The sequence below is a fragment of the Psammomys obesus genome, unplaced genomic scaffold, assembly GCF_907164565.1.
Source record: "Psammomys obesus unplaced genomic scaffold, mPsaObe1.curated_primary_1811, whole genome shotgun sequence".
Classification (NCBI taxonomy): domain Eukaryota; kingdom Metazoa; phylum Chordata; class Mammalia; order Rodentia; family Muridae; genus Psammomys; species Psammomys obesus.
The window spans coordinates 4,720,331-4,742,163 of record NW_026592732.1 but is presented as its reverse complement, the minus strand read 5'-3'; the positions used below and the strand labels follow the sequence as shown (position 1 = coordinate 4,742,163).

Sequence of the window (21,833 nt, the reverse complement as noted above, 5' to 3'; positions counted from 1 at the left end):
TGTGTGTGTGTGTGTGTGTGTGTGTGTGTGTGTGTGTGTGTGTGTGTTTCAACTGCATAAGGCCATCCAGGGCTAGCTGTAGTAGGATAGCTGGGTTCTGGTGATGCCATATTGCCCTGGCTCTTGTTGGTTGTGATCTTATGCTGGCCTTTAGATAATCTGATATTTTCTGGTGTTAGCTGGGTATTGCTGTGCCCACAGGACTCCTTAGGAAGGCGGGTAGAGCCCTGGGCTGAAGGCTGGCTGATCCTGGGGCCTGGGATCTCTCCTTGGGGCACTGGGGAGAGTAGTGGGCTTGAGGCTGTGAAAGTGTGTCCCCAGGGCCCCTGCAGGCTTCCTTAGTAAAGCCAATAGAGCTGAGGTACAGAGGGTGGATGATCCAGATTCCCTGGAGCTCTCCTTGGTAAGGTGAGTAGAGCCTTGGGCCTGACACTGGAACAGGGTGTCCCTGGGGTCCCTACTGTGAACATTTTTTTTAATTCAAGAAAGCATTAATTTAATCCACTCATAATCCATTCATGATCCACAGGAGCGGGACGCCTATCTGCCTCTGGCTGAGAATGCCAGCAAGATGTACTTCATCATCTCTGACTTGTCCAAGATTAATAACATGTATCGTTTCAGTTTGGCTTCATTTCTCCGGCTTTTTCAACGAGCTCTGCAGAACAAGCAGGTAAGCTTTGAGTATACTAGAGATGCATTAAAGAGGCCACTTAAATATTGAACTTATAGTAATACATTTTTGAGAAAGCTTTTATTACTCATATTTCAGAGGACCGCATGTAACACTTAAACTACATTTAAAAGAGACCATTTCTTTAACTCTGCTTTATATTCTTGACAAATTTTACAGTACCATATTGCTTGGAAACAAAGGAACAGTTTATGTTCCAAGAAAAGTTAATAGATTATAAATGATCCCTCAGACACCAATAATTCGCATGTTTATATAGGTAAGAAATTATTTACATAGTTGGATCACCTGAGCCATTTCCTTGTCATTTGAGACAGTAATATAGGTGAAGCATTGTTCAACATAATGGAGGCCTAGCATTACACTGCTTTAGTAACCTTGCTCTCCTGGGGACAGCTTGCCCAAATGTGTCTCACTAACTCGGGATATGTTGGGGATACAGCAGGGATATTCCACGGATCTGGTGCTCGGCTGGAACTTGTGGGTGTGGCTCAGGCACAGATGGGTACCTGATTTGCTGGTTGGGTACCTAAGGGATACAGCTAGAATGGTAGTTTCTTTGCCCCAGACCCACTATGACAGGGTTGCTTTTCTCACAACACAGAATAGATGACATCTTGTATGATACCTCGGGTCACCAAATAATATGTACCAGTGAATAAGATAGAGATGCAGTCACATTCTGTAACCCAGCCTTAGGTCAGCATAATTTTTGCAGACTTGTACTGACCCAAACAACTAAAAGTCTGCCCAGATTCAAAACAAGCAAGTAGATACCACTTGATGGCAAGGTTGTCCAAGAATCGGAGTGCTGTACTTAAAAACAACTCTTAACATGGAAAGGTTCTAGGTCCTGATTTCTATCTCTAATTTTTTTCTTAAATTCTCAGAGTTGGGTAGGTGAGATTTAAAATAATAATAATAATAATAATAAAAGCACATTAATAAGCTTTGTGATAAATACTGCCTACGTATGTATTCCCTTTAGAAATACGCCCGGTTGGTAGATTAACTTTTTCTGTGAAGCATTTTTAGTCTGTGTTGTAGCCAACTACCACAGTATTTCTTTTCATTACTATGCTGTTAGGAAGTGACGGACACTGAGCAGCGCTCACAAGTCTCTGCAAGCAGACAATGAGTACAGTTGTAGGTGATGTTTGTATGCTTCTCCTGCTGAATACGGTTTTACACACTTTGTTTTTCTTGTATGCTATATTTTCAAGATGGAGTCAAAAGACTTCCTTACATGTTAAGAAACATAGGTTTTTATGGTGTGTTGTAGATATTTTGTAGATAGTTTGAGTTTATTTTCTGCTTTTTTACTTAATTTAAAAAATAATTTTGCAAAACAAATACCATAGAAATTGTGATTCATGTTTTTTTTAATTTATTACAATTTGTTCACTTTGTATTCCAGCTGTAGCCCCCTCCCTCGTCTCCTCCCATTCCCACCCTCCCTTCCTTTTCACCTCCTATGCCCCTCCCCTAGTCCTCTGATAGAGGAAGTCCTCCTCCCCTTCCATCTGACCCTAGCCTATCAGGTCTCTTCAGCACTGGCTACATTGTCTTCCTCTATGGCCTGGTAAGGCTGCTCCCCCCTCAGGGGGAGGTGATCAAAGAACCAGCCACTGAGTTCATGTCATGTCCCTGTTCCCCTTACTGGGGAACCCACTTGGAGTCTGAGCTGCCATGGGCTGCTTCTGTGCAAGGGTGCTAGGTTATCTCTATGCATGGTCCTTAGTTAGAATATTGGTCTCAGAAAAGATCTGTGCCCAGATTTTTTTGGTTCTGTTGCTCTCCTTGTGGAGCTCCTGTCCCCCCAGGTCTTGCTATTTTCCCCTTCTTTCATAAGATTTCCTGTACTCTGCCCAAAGTTTGGCTATGAGTCTCAGCATCTATTTTGAAACCCTGCTGAGTAGAGTCTTTCAGAGGCCCTTTGTGGTAGGCTTCTGTCCTGTTCCCTGTTTTCTTTGTCTTCTGATGTCTGTGCCATTTGCCTTTCTAAATGAGGATTGATCATCTTACCCAGGGTTGTCCTTCTTCCTTAGCTTCTTTAGGTGTACAGATTTTAGCATGATTATTCTATACTATATGTCTAATATCCACTTATAAGTGAGAATATACCATTGTGTCTTTCTGCTTCTGGGATACCTCACTCAGGGTGATCTTTTCTAGTTGTCACCATTGGACTGCAAATTTCATGATTTCCTTGTTTTTAATTGATACGTAGTATTCCATTATGTAAATGTACCACAGTTTCTGTATCTCTTCCTCGGTTGAGGGACATCAGGGTTGTTTCCAGATTCTGGTTATTACGAATAAAGGTGCTACAAACATGGTTGTTCAAATATCCTTGTTGTATACTTGAACATATTTTGGTTATATTCCTAGGAACACTAAAGCTGGATCTTGAGGTAGCACTATTCCTAATTTTCTGAGAAAGCACCAGATTGATTTCCAAAGTGGTTGTACAAGTTTACATTCCTGCCAGCAATGGAGGAGGGTTCCCCTTTCTCCACATCCTCTCCAGTATGTGTTGTTACTTGAGTTTTTGATCTTAGTCATTCTGATGGGTATAAGCTGAAATCTCATGGTCGTTTTGATTTCCCTGATGACGAAGGATGTTGACATTTCTTTAAGTGTTTCTCTGCCATTCGATATTCCTCTACTGAAAATTCTCTGTTTAGCTCTGTACCCCATTTTTAATTGGATTACTTGATTTGTTGCTTTTTAACTTCTTGAGTTCTTTATGTATTCTGGATATTAGCCCTCTGTCAGATATAGGGTTGGTGAAGATCCTTTCCAGTCTGTAGGCTGTCATCTTATTCTGATGACAGTGTCCTTTGCTTTACAGAAGCTTCTCAGTTTCATGAGGTCCCATTTATTGATTGTTGATCTCTGAGCCTGTGCTGTTGGTGTTCTGTTCAGGAAGTTGTCTCCTGTGCCAGTGAGTTCAAGGCTGTTCCCCACCTTTTCTTTTAAGCGGTTTAGTGTGTCTGGTTTTATGTTGAGGTCTTTGACCCACTCTGACTTTAGTTTTGTGCAGGGTGATGAGTATGGATCTGTTTGCATTTTCTACATACAGGCATTCTTTGTATTGTTCTCTTTAATATTATTTCTTATCCATCTTGCGCACTTGATTGCACTGTTATATTGAGCTGGGAAACAGCGACTCTGAGCAGCACTGGCAGTTCAAATTCAAGTGGTTTAATTAGCCTCATCTCATGCTGAAGTAAGTTCTACTTTCAGTGCATTAGGCATCAGAGTGGTAGGTGGTAATAAACTGCTACTATTGGGAATTTCATTATGTTCACGTTTACTTTCCTATGGGAAACTGATTGTAATTTTCATTATTAAAAGTTTTTATTTTATTCATTTAAGGAAATATAAAATATATTTATATAAAAATATAGACTTGTATGCTGCATTAGTGTAAAAGTTTATTGCACTTATTTAGTTAATTCTTTGGAGTTTGTGGGTAATGATATTTGTTTCAAAAACAGTGTTTAGTCTGGGAAATATTTTTTAAAAGTGATCCACCTATAAAATATCTGTAAATATTTCTAAAGTTCTTAATGGATTTTCCATTTCTAATATTCAGGACTCTGAAAGTACAGAACAGAGAATCCATTGTCTCATCAACTCACTGAAGCATATGGTGTATGAATACATATGTCGATGCCTGTTCAAGGTAAGATTCATCCACAACAAGGTCCTCCTCACTCCTCTGTCTTAGCATTGACCGTGCCTGCGTATTCACTCAGAACGTATTGAACCTGAGAGCTGTGGGGGTTTTTCTAGAATACATTCATTACTAAGTATAATTTCATGCCACATCCCAGAATGTGGTGAGGCAGAAAAGGACAGGGTAGGGAGGGAGAGTTAACAGTGGGCTAGCTGCCTTCACTCTGTGCAGTCGTGTAGCTACTAAAAAGGAAGTTAACCATGGATAATATGGGGTTTGTTATCCAGCCCAGGTTTGTCATCCTCAGGGCTATCGTCATCTGGGGACGTCTTTGTTTGTTGGTAGCGGTTGTTCTCTGCCTGTGAGGTTGTTCGCTATCCCTGGCCTCTGTCAGATGCTAATAACATGTGCTCACTTTTCTCCTCATTTGTGAAAATCTGGTGTCTCTCAACATTGCCTAGTGTACCCAGTGTCTTTCTTAGCGACTTTTCTATTGCTGTGAAGAAACAATATGACCCCAGCAATTTATAAAAGAAAGTATTTAGCAAGGCATGTTGGTGCACACCTGTAATCTCAGCACTCTGGGAGGCAGAGGCAGGTGGATCTCTCTGAGTTCCAGGCCAGCCTCTGCTACAAAGCAAGCCCAGGACAGCAAAACGAAAACACTTGAAAACAAAAACACACAACACAAAACAAGAAAGTATTTAATTGGGGCTTTACAGTAAGGGTGAGTCCATGAACATCATGATGTGGGAACATGACAGCAGGCAACAAGCCTGGTGCTGGAGGAGTAGCGGAGAGCTTACATCTGATCTACAAGCAGGGACCAGAGAGAGCTAACTGGGAATGGTGTGGAGTTTTGGGGGGAACCTTAAAGCCTAACCCCAGTGACACATTCCACCAAAAAGGCCACACCTTCCCAAACAGTTGTTCCAACTGAGGAACATATCAACCTGTGGGGGCATTTTCCTTCACACCCCTGCAGGTGTTTGTGGGATGTAGTTGTTACTCATTACTGAGTTACAGGACAAAGAATTGCTGGCTTATGAGTTATGAAGATGCGTTCCTCTTAGAAGGATCCAGAACTGTGTAAAGCAGTATGAGGCTTTGGAGACTTAGAGATTTTTGACCAACAGAACTCACTTCAGACTTTTAAAACCAGTCCTTAGGGTTAGCTCAAAACATAAAGAGTTCTCACAAGGTGAGATGCCTGAGTCTGAGGAGTTGTTACCAGAGGCCAGTTATGTAGACTCAGGAAACCCTGATAACTGCTGTGTTAGCCGAGACAGAGGACACCCTCAGCACACCTTTGCAGCACTCTGCAGAACTGAATGTAGAGCTGGGCATTTCTACAAAATTCTCTTTTCAGTGGGAACTGTTCATTTTTCTTTCAAAGGCCTTACAGCTAACTATGGTTGTAAAATCTCCCCCATAGACCTCAATTTTAAGTCCTGTAAGACTCGGAATTGTGAGCAAACGACGTCAGATCCATGTTCCCCAATGATATTATAATCTAGATGGGTGAGAAAAAAAAAGAATTTTTCTTTCTTTTATATTTTCTTTGTAGTTTACCTTGCGTTTCTTTCCAGGAATTTGCTCATTAGGTAAAATTCAGGCAGTTGCTGTTTTTGAAGAAGCTATTACTAATAACTCATGATTGTAAACTAATGACTTCTGTGCAAGGGTAAACTAATGACTTGACACTCTTGTGCTAAAGATGTAGCTGCTTTCTGATGGGTGTACGGAGACTTTATAATCAGTATCTATTGAAGTGGGTCTTCATAATTTGGACAGTTTTCTTCTACTTAGATGATTTTGGAGTGTTCTGTTTTGCGTCCTTTCCACTCTTTTTCTCACAGGATCATAAATGTGCATAGTGTTGCCTATTAAAATGAATGATTTAGCTGCATACCCAGAGCAAGGACTTGAGTTCTGTGCCATCTTATCTTTTGCCATCAAATGGGGCTTTCTTTCTCAGATACCAGGAGCCTGGTGCTTGTCACATTATATGAGCACAAAGTTGAGAGATTTAGAATGAATTTTTCTTTACTTGGGTGCAGAGTGTGTTGAAGTGTTGAAGTTAGAATTCGAAAGATTCTACTTGATGCTTAAGATTACTGAGCAGCAGACTGCCAATGAAACAAACACTTAGTACAAATATGAGCTTGTTCTGTTACATTCTATAAAGACTCACACCACGGTAAGCCTAAGTATTTATTGGAGTGTTGTACGTAATTGAATGAGATGTGGCAGAATGAAAACCATACAGTGTCCTTCTCATTTTTTGTTTATCTTCCTTCCTTCAGCCAGTGAATCATATAGAGAATTCATTGAGTTTTTGTATATATCAGAATAGTTTCTAACAGAACCCAAACATACTGAGATTAATTGGCATTTAGCTAAAATGATGAAGATTTCTGTTCTGATAAGTAAAGTAGATGAGAAATTTTAGAAATCTAAAATCTTTGCTCAATTTTGGATGGTGGCAAGATTTTTAAAAACTAAGATTTTAACAAATCTTTAGTTTGGTTCATTCATCTGTAATCTGACTTGAAGTTGGTTGGAATGATGTTCCCATGCTGTCCTCATGCTCTGTCTTCTTCTTTACATTACGGCTCTTGTTTCACTCTTGAGTTATGGTTCTTTCTGTGACATCTTGCTAAGTAATGTGGCTGCGGGATTCCTTATTACATCTACACAACCAGAAGACATCAAAGAATGATTTCTTTGGCCATTTTCACCTTTGAAAAAGATGGAATATTGTGGTTGGCCTGCTTAGAGCATGTGTCAGCTTTGCATCAGAATGTGTGACACTGTAATTCCTTAATTTTCACTTGAGGGGCACCTGTAACCAGAGGACAAGGAGAAGGATCAGCTGCTCACCCTACTGACCACACATTTTCAGCCAGTGTTGCTCAATAATTACTCCCATTGGCCTACAGATCCCAGTGGGTAATCAGAGGTTCATAAAATGTCAGAGGTGTCCTTCTTTTCTGTAGTGTGATGAGACTGCAGTCGTCTCTATTAGAGCAAAGGCAAAAAAAAAAAAAAAAAAAAAAAAAAAAAAAAAGGATTAGTAAATTTGTAACGCTGTGAGTTGTGTGTGTATAGATATGCACCTGTCATAGGGATAATACAGTGATAAAGACATCAATGTTGTGTGTTTATTTCCCTGTTAATAGTGTGTTCACATTTATTCTCCTAATCAAGAGATGATTTGAGCACATGGCTTGCTCTGTGTGATAGAACCAGAAGGTACTTGTTATTATTGGCAGAAAAGAGAAAGAGAGAGAATACAGAACCATATCACCCAAACTTTATATTAAGAAATAGCGAAGTGTAACCCTGTTCTTGTTTGCAGGCTGACCAGTTGATGTTTGCTTTGCATTTTGTTCGAGGTATGAATCCTGAACTTTTTCAAGAAAATGTAAGTAGCATTGAAGGAAGGAAATCTGGAACTATGGAGAAATTAAAAAACAGACAGGATTTTTCTTAGGGTAGCAATGATTTTAGGCTGTAAGTTTTATAAAAATTTACTAATATTTTCTAAGTTATTTGTGCAAGATGCAGTTTTCTAGTTCTTTTTCCCTGATGTATACCCAGGATTATGGGGTAGCAAAAGGAAAGAAATCTAAATAATTTACCAGGGAATTTTCACTACTATGAACCAGGCCCACTTACTGAGGCTACCAGAAGAACCAGCCTCCTGACTTTCCTATTCTAAGCAGTACAGCTGAGAAGGGGAAAGTGGTAATACAGCACACAACTCCATTATCCATCAGTTCCGCTCACCTATAAGAGTCAGCATATAAATGATAGGAGGGGTGGGGGGGGTGCATAGTTATCACAAACTTTTTAGCCCATCTTTTTTCTGGTCTGTCATATACCAATACTCATGATAGTTACTTGAGCGAGAACTAAATTAATCCATTTCTGCTGTGTTTATTTACATCTTTATCCTTTTATTTTTAATTTTTTATTAATTACACTTTATTTACTTTGTATGCCCCATGTAGTTCTCTTCCTCCTCCCCTCCCAAACCCTCCCTTCGTCCTCCTTCACGCGTACCCCTCCCCAAGTCCACTGATAGGGGAGGTCTTCTTTTCCTTCCTTCTGATCCTAGTCCACTTTATTCACTTTGTATCCCCCATAAACCCCACCCTCCTCCCCTCCCATTCCCACCTTCTGTCCCCCTTCTCTATGCATGCCCCTCCCCAAGTCCACTGATAAAGGAAGGTCTACCTCTCCCTCTTTCTGATCCTAGTCTATCAGGTCTCATCAGGAGTGGCTGCATTGTCTTCCTCTGTGGCCTGGTAAGGCTGCTCCCCCCTCGGGGGGAGGTGATCAAAGAGCAGGCCAATCAGTTCATGTTAGAGACAGTCCCTGTTCCCATTACTATGGAACCCACTAGGAGACTGCACTGTCATGGGCTTCATCTGTGCAGGGGTTCTGGGTTATCTCCATGCATGCTACTTGGTTGGAGTATCAGTCTCAGAAAAGATGCCTATGCCCAGATTTTTTAGTTCTGTTGCTCTCCTTGTGGGGTTTCTGTCCTCTCCATATCTTACTATTTCCCACTTCTTTCATAAGATTCCATGCATACTGCCCAACAGTTGGCCATAAGTCTCCGCATCTGCTCTGATAGTCTGCAGGGCAGAGCCTTTCAGAGGCCCTCTGTGGGAGGCTCCTGACTTGTTCCCTGTTTTCTCCCTCTTTTGATGGCCATCTTCTTTGCTTTTCAGGATGGGGATTGAGCATTTTAGCCAGAGTCCTCCCTCTTGATTAGTTTCTTTAGGTGTACAGATTTTAATTTCTGCTGTGTTTATTTTAAAAAAAAAGAACTGTGCTTGTTTTTCTTTTTCATTATTGTTTGAATATCATAGAGGGATAATTGAGTATCCTAAGGATACTAAGAGAATGCAAATTCAATATACTACTCTCTAACAGTACTTAATCAGATTTTAATTATCTACTAGGTTTTCAAGACAAATAGTTAAAGAACACAGACAATTCATAGTTCTTCCTGTGTTCTCTCTTAGTTTCTAATTCCACATACTGTGGTTTATTTGTTTACTTTCTCCTCCTGAATTTGTTAACTTTGTTCTAATAATTTTTATTAACTTAGCTATCTTTCATGTAATTGTTAAAATTACTATCAGTATATTTTCAGGCCTTATATGCACTGTTGTGCCTTCCTGGAATACCTTTCTTAATTTTACCCAGCACAAACAAGTTTTAGCCCTGCTCAACTTCACTGCATGGGTATTAGTGAGTACTAGTAAATGAAAAATCAATTAAATGTCTAGATGATGAGTGTGCCTGCCACACATAGTAAACATACATTTCTGTCATAATACAATTGGCCCTGGTAGGTTTGATGCATATTTTGTACTGGCCCATGACTTCCTAAAGCTGGCCTGATTGAAAAAGTGGGAGATGCTGTCCCCAAGTTCTGAGGAAGCTGCATTGTAAGCCGTCCTGTAGGAAGCTGAGGAAAGTGCTGTTGGCTGGTTGTGTTCTGACGTTGTTTGTGTTTTATTCACCAGGAGTGGGATACATTCACAGGAGTGATTGTTGGGGACATGCTGCGCAAAGCTGTGAGTTAACGTGTCATTTTTCTCCTAGGGAAGAGTTCTGGCCTTGGCTTTATGAAATAGAGTTGTGTCGCAGGAGTTTAAAGTTGTTGTTGAAATTATACTTTTTTAAGAAAAAATGTCCTGACCTGTGTTTCTTTACTATAAAATTGGCTTAATAGATTTTTAGACCTTGAAAACTTAGAATTTTGGAGAAAAATGTTAAATACTAAGAAATTAACATTGCTTATTTTTTCACAGAATTTGTATTTTGTTATATATAAGAAAAATGTTATAATCTTTAGAAAAAATAATTCTTTCTTATATAACTGAAGCTCAAAATTACTTTTTAAGACTTTAAAAGTCTCTTAAAACATACAGCTTTTTAAATTAATTTTATATTTGCCCGAATAACACATAATATTCTTGAAAATGATGTACTGAAAATACAGCACAACCTATGTCATTGTGGAGGACTGAAGACAGCAGAGTAACATCCATGGGAGGCAAGGGGGCAGTTTGATTCAATGGGACTCAGCAGCCAGTGACCCTGAGTTGATTTAGGCATATTTCAGCACAGTATAATTTGGTGAGAACTTTTCCCATATTCATTAACTCAATCCTGTGTGCATTATAAAGCATGCACAAATCTTCTTGAGGAACACAGTAACAATATAAAGATCAGACATGAATATGTTGAGAATCTGTAAAGTACCTGTGACAGCTTGCTTAAAGGTGGTCTCTCTAGAGTGACTGTGGAAAAACAAGCTGATGAGAGGGGTTTGGAAGGGTCAGGAAACATAGCGGGTGTAAAGGTCCCAGGCTAAAATGTAGCCTTGTGGCTAGATAACAGGCTGTGCATTTCCTCCCATGAAGGAACACCCTGCGGCAACTAACTAATGTGAACTAACATTCCCCATTCCCCTGTGGCTTACCTGTGAGCACAAGGACCTCTGTTTTATGACAGTTTCCGGTGACATTTAAAGTTGTTTTTGTTTTGTTTTGTTTCATGGATGGTTAAGCACAATAAGAATGAATGTCTGGTTTTATCTCAATGCGCTTCTCTCTACCAGTGCTGCCTAGAGAGACTCATGATGAATCGTTAAAATATAAAGAAGTAGTATATAGAATGTTTTGTCTTCAAAATTGTGATGATAAAAATAGCTTTTCAGTTGCTTTTATTTAATTTTGCCAAATGAATTTTACCAATTAAGAAAAATTGCTTTTACCGAAGGACTCTCAACAAAGAATTCGTGATCAGCTTCCATCTTGGATAGATCAGGAAAGAAGCTGGGCAGTGGCAACATTAAAGGTATTTCCCTTGAAAAACAAATGAAGGAAAACAATTCTGTGTTCGTGTTTGTGTATTGTTTGTCTATGCACATATGGTCTGGCCTATATGGGGGTCTCTTAGCTCAGATCCCAGCATTTGACTAGACTGAATGACCAGCAAAGAACAGGAGTCCTCCTGTGTCTGATGCGCAGAGCTAGAGTTACAGACATGTGTCTCCATGCCTGGCTTGTTTTGTGTGCTCTGGGGTTCTAAACTCATGCTTGCAGAGCAGACACTTGAGCCAGTGAGCCACATCCAGCTCCCATGGAGAGTATATTTCTGTTCTGTTCTGTTGACATTTTGTATGTGCAACTTATTTATATCAGTGCTGATATTTCTGCAGGAAGAACATAAAATCTGTTTAAAATGACAAAGAATTACTGTGGTATCTTCCTCCTTCAGCTTATTGTTAATTGCTCAGCCCAAAGTGTTGTGTTCGTAGAGATGAACCACAAATGTATCTTTGTTATCTGTCTATGAAAGACAAAGCCTGTGTACAATGCCTGTGATCTCAGCACTCAGGGAAGCAAAGGCAGGCAGATCTCTCTGAGTTCAAGGCCAGCCTGGTCTACAAAGCAAATCTAGGACTGCCAAGGCTACAAAGAGAAACCCTGTCTTGTAAAACAAAAACCAACAGAATCAAAATATCTGGGTCCAGGGGTCTTTTCTGAGACTGATACTCCAACTGAGGACCATTCATGGAGATAACCTAGAACCCCTGCACAGATGTAGCCCATGGCAGCTCAGGCTCCAAGTGGGTACCCTAGTAAGAGGAACAGGAACTGTCTCTGACATGAACTCAGTGGCTGGCTCTTTGATCATCTCCTTCTGAAGGGGGGCAGCCTTACCAGGCCACCGAGGAGGACAGTGCAGTCAGTTCTGATGAGACCTGATAGACTAGGACCAGATGGAATGGGAGGAGAACCTCCCCTATCAGTGGACTTAGAAACAGGCATAGGGGTAGAAGAGGGAGGAGGGAGGGGTGGGATTGGGAGGGCACGAGGGAGGGAGCTACAGCTGGGATACAAAGTGAATAAATTGTAGTAAATAAGAAAAAAAACTTGAAAGAAAAAAAAAAAACCCAAACAAACAAACATCAACAAAAAAAGAAAAGAAAAAGATAAGAAAAAAGTAAGTATCTCTAAAAGTTTGTTCCCTTCATGGAGAGAACAGTAAAGATGAGCAGCAATTATTGGTGGTTCCCTCTGAGCCATTCTGCAGAAGTTGAAGATGGCTATCTTACTACATAGTTCTCACAATACCAAGAGATAGCTGCGGTGAGGGAAGTGGTTTAACAGCGAAGCAGCTGAGGAAGTGAGGACGGGATTCAAAGCTGAAGTTCCTGCTTCACAGTCTGGAGTTTTTTTACCACTACAATATATGCCTTTTTCCCATAATTTTTTCCTTGATAAAATGAGTGGGTTTCTCTTTATATAATTTATTGAATATATTGATTATTCACTTCATGCTGATTATAGGCCATTATAGTGTTAGTGAACTTTCGTTGACCTAGCATAAATCAACCTGCTGATTCTTCCTCTATGACTATCTGTGAACTTCATTGTGTATGTAGATGTTAGTTTTTAAAACTCTTTTATTTACATTTATCTTGTCTTTTCTCACTACTCCACCCAATCCCTTCCAACACCCCAACACCAGGTAGGAGAGAGAAAGATTAGGTTAGTGGGAGAGGGTGCACAGTTCTCTTGTCTGTTTCCTGCTGGTACTCAGGTTCTTTGAGCCAGTCCAATCCTCCTTTCAGGAGATCGCCAACTTCTTGTCTCAAAGCAACAAGAGCAGCAGGAGCCAAAATAGGGAAGCAGCAGCAGCCTTGTTCTTTCTTGGTGCTCCACACTCTCTGGCCTCTGGCACTTATTCTCTCTCCAGAGTCCTCATTGCAGCTGGCAAAGAGCTCCTCTTGAAGCCCACATGAGGCAAATACTCTGCTGCTGTGGACCATCTTAATCAGTCCTACATCCCGTACCTGGGACCAGAGCAAAAACATGTTTATATCCACAAATGGCTTTTCTATTAATCTAAACGAAATTGCTGTTGCTATCTTAAAAGGAGATAATCAAGGACCCTTTTGGATCAGTACTTTCCTTTATAACTTTACGACTTTTGGCTGTTCTTGGCGGGATCAACTCATATGCTTTTTGCATTTGAGCCATGAGCTAGGATCCTAAAGGCCAGATGTTCTTGCAGAGAACCCAGTACTGCTAGAAAGGTCTCATTTCCTTCTCTGGCAGAACCTACCATTTTTCTTAGAGTTAATGGACCAGCCATTTTAAGCTCTGGGGCTGCATTCAGCATTTCAATATTAAAATTTTTGGTGGCTACTGGGAAAGCTAATGGTGTTAATCTCTTAACCTGAGGCTGCTCCTCTGGCAGCTCAGTCTGCTCAAGATTAACCTTTTCTCTTGAAACAGGCTTTTTGCCTTTAACCTTTCAGCCTGTACAGCCTTTTGCTCCTCCCACTCCCCAGCCTGCCTAGAGGCTATGGGAACTCAACAGGGAAAGTTGAGCTGGGCCACAATTGTGGAGAATTCCAGTTCTTACCAGGTATTCTCCCTTTAGCAATGACACTTTTTGCTTTCCAAGCACTTCAACTTTTACCCGCAAATTTTCTAGTTGCATTGCCAATTCTGCAATACTTTCTAATTTTTCAATCATTCTCTCAACCTTCTTTAAAATGGAATGCAGGAAGACAGTGAAGTAAAACCAGAGAATCCCCTCTGGGAGTAAAGCGGAAATGAAACAAGTGGTAGCAGCGGCAGTAAGCCTTATGCTCCTATCCTGAAATGGTATATCCATCTCTGCACTCTGCTGTCTCTTGTACAGCATTACTCATTATTTTAAGCCTGATGTCTGGGTACCATTTGTTGTTGTTATTGACAAAAATGACAATACCAACTGTTCTGTTTTATCAATAAAGACTCAGGAGTCAGATGCTGGGGTGAAAACCTGCTAGCCCAGAGAGGTAGACAAAAAACCCAGCTGACCTTCCTTCTCAGCTCAGGTCCAATGGAAAAAAAACCCAAAAGGCTCAATAGTTCAACTGACAGCCCAGGGGGAAAAGGTGGAAAAACCCAAGACCACAAAACCCAAGATCAAAAGGCTTGCTAGTTCAAAGCCGAAAAAGCCAGCTGAGAATTTGAAGCCTGAGCTAAAGCCAGAGCTTGACATAAAAAAATCAAATCAAATCAAATCAAAACAAAACAAAAACCTTTTTTTCTTCTCCACTTTCTCTTAAATACCCCTCAACTCAAAGTTCCCTCCTACTCCTCAATCCCTGTCAGCTGGTTTCTTGCTATGACTCTTGACTTTGGGTCAACTTTATTAGATCAGGTATACAGAGAGCTCTTGGATTAAAGGTGCATGTTAGGGCTCAGCCAAACCAAACAAGAAACAGGGTTTTACAGTTTATAATTTTGGGGTTCACAATAGGATCAAATATCCTGCCACCAGTATTCTGTTGTTTTCACAGAATTCTCCCATATTCTGTGTCAAATGAGTCATGATATCCTGTGCCATCTTACCTTGGCCTGGTTGAGAGACGGTCCCACTCAGTTCATTTAGCCATAATCTTTCCCTTCCTCTGAAATTTTCTCAGTTATTACTGTTTATTCTTGTGTATATGTATTGTGTTTTCTGAGTTGTTTTGAGAATTGAACCGTGTGTTTGTATCTTCCCATTGCAATAGCCTTGAGTCAGATCTTCTCTTATGTCTTTAACTATATTGCAGTTTTCTTTAACATCAAAGAAATGACAAATGCTTATTTTTAAAATTTATTTGTTTATTCACTCTACATCCTGATTTTAGCACCCTCCCCCCTCTCCTGGTTTCACCTTCTCTTCCTTTTCCCCTCCCTTATTCCTCAGAAAAGAGGAGTACCCTACCCCACCCTCACTAAACCCACTGCAACTCATCAAATTCCAAGAGGACTGAGCATGTCCTTTTCTCCTGTGGCCTGGCAAGACAGTCCCACCAAGAGGAAGCAATCAAAAAGTGGGCAACAGAGTCCATGTCAGAGACACCACCCATTCCCTTTACTAAGGAACCTATTTGAGGCCTGAGCTGCCCATCTGCTACATCTGTTGGGGGCCTAGGTCCAATCTATGCATGGTCCTTGTTTGGGGCTTCCGTCTCTGCAAGCTCCTCTGGGCCCTGGGTAGTTGACTTTGTTGGTAGAGCTCTTGTCACCTCCAGGTCCTTTTATTCTCCCCCCCAGCCCCGACTAAGACTTCCTACACTTTGCCCAGTATTTGGCTGTGAGTCTTAGCATCTGTTTTGATCTACTGCTGGAGCCTCTCAGAGGATATCGATGCTAGAATCCCATCTGCAAGCATAGGAGAGTATGGTTAATAGTGTCAGAGGTGGCCCACAGTGTGGGCCAGGCATTGGTTGGATGTTTATTTTATATACTAAGAAGCTTCCAAGAACATACCAGAAAATTACTGATTGATATGGGTGGCACCACACATGGTACTCAGCTCTGGCTATTTGATCTGATGCCTAATGGCTAGCCAGAGGATGCTGTAACTGTGCTGCAGAGCCCACCTCTGAGTGCTGATTGATAATGGACAGTTACATAACACACAGTGCAGTGCTGTTAGTAGTGATGGGACTTATAGTCCAGGTGTTATTGAAGTTAATAGACGACTATCAGATATTATCCCAAGCCTTAGAATTAGTCATTAAAACTGGTTACTTTAAAGGTGTGTTAAATTTCATTCCTTAATTTTATTTAGGTCACATAATAAAATACGAACAGTGGAAAGGATTATTTACGTATGAGTATAAATACTAACTAAATACAATATCCTAACATTATTGATACATGAGTATGCTTTTAAAAAATTATTTATTTTTATGTACATTGCTGTTTTGCCTGTGAGGGTACCATATTCTTTGAAACTAGAGTTACAGACAGTTGTGAGCTGCCTTGTGGGTGCTGGCACTTGAACACAAGTTCTCTGGAAGAGCAGCCAACTCTCTTAACCACTGACCCATTCATTTCTCCAGCCCAGTACAAATGTCTTTGTGAACAGTAAATATTTTTGTATGAATGTTGAGTGATAAATATTACCTTGGGAGTGCATTAGTGCCTTTAATGTGGATGATTTCACCATGCTGTTTCTGACTTATGAATGATGAGACGAACTATCATGAAGTAGGAAACAGGTGATAAGCTCTATTATAATATGGTTTCTTTTGCTTTTTTAATTTTTATATTCATGTCATATGGTTGCAGCTCCTAACATGTGGTAATTTTCATTTTAGATCTCTCTCCCCAGTCTCTACCAGACCCTCTGTTTTGAAGACATGGCCCTTTGGCGTACTTACTATCATCACTCAATGTGCGAACAAGAGTTTCCATCCATTCTTGCAAAGAAAGTATCCTTATTTCAGCAGGTAAAATTTAATGTTATCCAAGTTCAGAACAAAAATCAAACTGTGATGTTTTTCTTGTACTGTTTAAGTAAACGCTTTGCTTTTATTGTGTTGGTTAACCTTCATCTACATGTGGAAGGAAGAGCTTTTTTTTAAGGCCTCTCAGTTTATTTATTAAAATCTTTTTCTCTCCATTAATTAATTAATTAATTAATTAATTTTAATTTTTTTTTTCATCCAAATAGCAACCCTACTCCCTCCTCTCCTCCTAGTCCCACCCTCTCACTCACTTCCTCCATTACCCTTACCCTCCAGGCACCAAAACACCCTGGCACATCAGGTCACATCAGGACTAAGTGCCTCCTCTTTTACTGAGGCAAGACAAGGCAGCCCTGATAGGAAAATGAGATCCAGAGAGAGGCATCCAAATTCAAGTCAGACCTAGCCCCTGCTCCAATTGTTAAGGAACCCACTTGAGGACTAAGTGATCAGCGTCATATATTCTTTGGTCGGTGGTTCAGTCTCTATGAGCCCTATGGGCCCAGGTTATTTGCCTATGTAGGTCTTCTTGTGATGTCCTTGATCTCTCCAGCTCCCTGGATCCTTCCCCTAACTCCTGAGTTCCAACTAAGGTTTGGCTGTGGGTCTCTGCATCTATTTCTATTATCTGCTAGATAAAGCCTCTCAGATTATAGTTATGCTAGGTTCCTGTCTGCAAGGAAAGCAGAGTATCATTTAGAGTGTCACAGGTTGCCTCTCTCATGAGGTGGATCTCAAGTTGATCCAGTCATGGTCTGGCCATTCCCTCAATCTCTGCTCCACCTTTTATTCCTACACATCTTGTAGGCAGTACAGATTGGTGGGTGGGTTGGTGTTCCCCTCCTGACCAAGGACTTTCTGCTTTGATGACTTTATCCAGTCATAGCCCCTGGGAACTTTTCTGAGTGGGTGTCCCCTATACCTCTTGTTACTTTTTCTGCCTCTAGTCCAAGAGGGATCCTGTGGTAGGAAAAGAAGTCTTTTAAAAAGCAACTAAACTATAAATGATATAGATTATACATTCACTTAAAGAGTTGTATGTAAGGAGAGGCTTTATTGTGAAAGAAAGGGAACTTTGAGAACTCCATTTCAAAAGAAAGTGGTAAGATCTCTCAGTGGGCTTAACTTGAACTGGGCAAATGGCTCTGGAAATTGGCACCATGGGAAATGGTCCTCTTCTCTGAGCTATCCATTATGGAAGCCAATTCATTCTGTTTTCTTGTGCAGTGAATGCTATCTCAGCAGATATGCTTAAACCAAAAAACAAACTATCTGGACTCAGCAGAAATACAGTTCAGATGTCAAGCAGGCAACTGCCAGCTGCTAAACCTTCATCCTGCCATCTTCAGAGGATGTTGGGCCCTTTATGGGATTTGGAAGACATATCTCACTCACCCTATGCTTGCTTTACATAACTGCTTTAAGGAATTTTTGACACAAACAGGAAGTCTTGGTTCATACCTATTGTGATATTTCAAGCATAGTAACTACAATGCAACAGTCGTTACTCATGTATTTCTGCAAACATTAATTAGTAATCATTGACTGTTGTTTAGTTAATGTTGCTGAGAAACATCTATTTACAAAATTCTCCACTTTGGTTTAGGTTCTTGTAGTTCAGGCTCTACGACCAGACAGACTGCAAAGTGCCATGGCTCTGTTTGCCTGTAAGACTCTAGGTAAGTACAGCCCTTTTCAAAATCCACACCATCAACCTGGGTGACTTTTTTTGAACTCATATTTCATTTTATGCTAACTATTTTATATATATAATATATATGTCATATATATTATATATCATCCTTATGGTTTAATTAAATTTAATATAAATTGACATACTGTATGGTAAAAATACTGAGTTTTTAAAAATTATTTTCTCATGGAAGTATTTTTTTATTTCTATGTGTTATAAAGGTTACAAAGAAGGCATTCAAATATTAGTGGTGAATTTGTATAGATACTTCCTCAGGCTCAATTGGAAAAAATGTACAACTATAATAAAATATATTTACAGATACTATAGCCTTCAGAAGTATAGCTTTCAAAATTAGTAATTTTTAGACTATCTAAAACAAAACATTGTCAATCTGTTTGCTTTTCAGACTATAGTTTTTTTTCAGCCTTTCAGAGAAAAAGAATTAAAAAATAAAAATTTATCACCCATCTGAAAATAATTCTATTTCTGTAAGAAAATTCAGTAAAAATTGTTAAGTATGAAAACAACTGGGTGTCAGGGTACACACCAAAAATCCTTGCCCTTGGAGCTGGGATTCTAGGCTCCTGTTACCAAGTGCTTGTCTGCCTTTTCTATAGACAGCACAAGTGTGATTGACACAAACATTTTTATTTTTCTATCGTAGCATCTACTGCTCAGAATAAAAGTTCTCAAATTTATTTCTCTCACACTATCTCCCTTACAGTTTACTTGTAAGGTTCTCACTTTAAGTCTTACTCTGTATGGGTTTACTGCTACCACTTAAGTAAATTGTCATCATAATATGTCACCTCAGTTATTCCACAGCTTTCATTGTGTGTGTGTGTGTGTGTGTGTGTGTGTGTGTGTGAGTCTTCAGAATGTTTCCAGAATCCACTTATCCACTTGTTTCATCCCTCACCGCTGCCTGCCCCCTTTGTCAAGTCACTGTACTGTGAGTGAGGTGACTGCCCTCAGACATCTGTCCTCTTCACCTCCAGTTGTTTCTGCGGAAGCTAGAGTGTCCTGGGACCCCTTAACTCGTGTGACTTTTCTGTGTAAACCTCTGATGGCATCTCTCTTCCCCAGCATCCTCATAGTGTCACGTGGTCTTTTCTGCTCTCCCTTTAGATTTCATGTTCTTCTCACTCACATCGTAGTGTGACCGTTGACCTCACTTGTGTACAAGTGTGGTTCTGCGAGTTCATGACTGGCAGCCACTGTTCTCCTCAGGTAGTTTTATCCAGTAGTCTCCCTCCATGTTTTGTTTGATTGTTACATGAAGATTTCACTCATTATTTTGGAAAAATAGCATCTCACCCTCCTGTCTTTCATATCATATTGTTTGCCTCTGGAACTGCATTAACATCTGGCATTTTGTTATTTTCTTATTAATTGCTTTTCCAGCTACAACATATGCCACGGAGGTACAAGCTTCATCTTACTGCGTGTTCCCAATGCCTTAAGAAGCTTGTAGACATATAGGCACTTCAACCGGGGACTATCTTCTTTCTTGGTTTTCCTTGCTGTGATTTTGTTGTTGTTGTTTGTTTTTCAATCCCTTCTCTCAAGAAGCTGTACAGTCTGAAACCGAAATGAATCTTTCCAGCATAAAATCTTTATTTATTTTTTTTCACTTTACATCCCTATTGCACCCTGTCCCTCCTCCTCTGGTCCCTGTCCTGATCCTGGTCCCGGTCCTGCTCCCACTCTCCCACCCTCTTCCCCTTTTGGGGAGCTCCCCACAACCCATCCCAGCATATCAAGTTGCATTTGGACTAAGCACATCCTCTACCACTGAGGCCCAACAAGGCAGTCCAACTAGTGGAAAGTGATTCAAAAGCAGGGAACAGAGTCCATATCAGAGACAGTCCCCACGTAATTGCTAGGAGACCCTCATGACGAGCAAGCTGTCCATCAGCTACATATGTGTAGAGGACATAGGTCTAGCCAATGCATGCTCTTTAGTTGGTAGCTCAGTCTCTGTGAGCCCCCATGGTTCTCATTTGATGGTACTGGTCTTCTTAGAGAGTTCTTGTCCCCTATCAGTAACGCTTTCCTTCCCTGAAATCTTCCACAAGACTCCCCGAGCTCTGCCTAATGTTTGGCTGTGGGTCTCTGTAACTGTTTCCAACCACTGCTGTATAGAGCTTCGCAGAGGACAGTTATGTTAGGCTCCTGTCTGTAAGCATAGCAAGTATCATTGATCATGTCAGGGGTTGGCTTTCCCGTGGGGTGGGTCTCAAATTGGGCCAGACATTGTTTGACCATTCGCTCAATCTTTGCTTCATGTTTACCCTTGCACACCTTGTTGGGAGGGTAAATTTTGATTCATGGGTTTTGTGGATGGGTTGGTGTCCATGTCCCTCCACTGGAAGACCTGCCTGGAAATAGGAGGTGGCTACTTCAGTCTCCATATCACCTGCTGGAGCCAGCCAGCAGAGTTGAACGGTTCTTGAGTCAGGAGTGAGGATTAATATTAATAAAATAAATACACAGGAAACTTTTTAAAGGTCCAGACTCGACAGCCACAGCAAAAGGCAGGCTGCTGCAGCAAGCAGCAAGTCTCAAGTCTCTGCCTTCAGCCCTCTGACCTCTTTTTATTGTCAGGAGTTACTTTTAGCCAGTAAAACATCTCAGAACAATAGGTTAATTTGCACAAGGAGCTTGAGGAAGAGGTGTGACCCTCACAAGCTATCCCACCTGCTGTCACAAACAAAAGGAGATGGACTTGCAAGTTCTTCTCTGCCGTTAGTAAAGGCCTGCTAAAAGCCATCTCTCCACCGAGATTTAAATATCAAAGCAGGCTGCTGGAGTCACGGCTCCCGACAATCACCCATTTCTAGGAGTCATGCTAGAGTCACCCCCATATCCTCTCATGAGTCCACCCTGAGTAGTTCTCCAGCTTGTCCCAGAGCTGTCCCCCACTGGTTTTCCCTTTCTACCATTTCTCCTACCCAATTCTCTCTCTTTATTTATTTCTGATGTCTGCATTATTTCCCCCTTCTGAGTGAGATTCAAGCATCCTCCCTTAGGCCATCCTTGTAACTTAGCTTCTTTCGGTCTGTGGATTGTAGAATGGTTGTCCTGTACTGTATGGCTGATATCCACTTATAAGTGAGTACATATCATGTGTCTTTTTGCGTTACCACATTCAGCATGATATTTTCTAGTTCCATCGATTTGCCTGCAAATTTCATGATGTCCTTGTTTTTAATAGCTGAGTAGTATTTTATTGTGTAAATGCAACCACAGTTTCTTTAAACATTCTTTAGTTAAGTGTTGTTGTAAATAAAAAATGAGCATTGGGCTAAATATTGTTATTTATTATTTGCCCTATAATTATTGCAGTGGTATTATTTAACCTGCTATCACAAATAATAAGACACAGACACCTGTTAGGCTTTATAATTGCCTTATC

The 21,833-nt window shown here is 40.6% G+C and overlaps 1 protein-coding gene across 2 annotated transcripts in view; it reads left to right on the top strand.

Moving 5' to 3' along the window:
• Dync2h1 (dynein cytoplasmic 2 heavy chain 1) overlaps positions 1–21,833 on the top strand; it is a 204,942-nt gene that overhangs the window by 124,696 nt on the left and 58,413 nt on the right. For both annotated transcript variants that reach the window (XM_055615497.1, XM_055615496.1), the window contains 7 exons: positions 530–673; positions 4,296–4,385; positions 7,741–7,806; positions 9,926–9,976; positions 11,187–11,264; positions 16,570–16,701; positions 18,326–18,398. In XM_055615497.1, the coding sequence (XP_055471472.1) occupies positions 530–673; positions 4,296–4,385; positions 7,741–7,806; positions 9,926–9,976; positions 11,187–11,264; positions 16,570–16,701; positions 18,326–18,398 (634 nt within the window). The remainder of the gene's footprint in view (positions 1–529; positions 674–4,295; positions 4,386–7,740; positions 7,807–9,925; positions 9,977–11,186; positions 11,265–16,569; positions 16,702–18,325; positions 18,399–21,833) is intronic.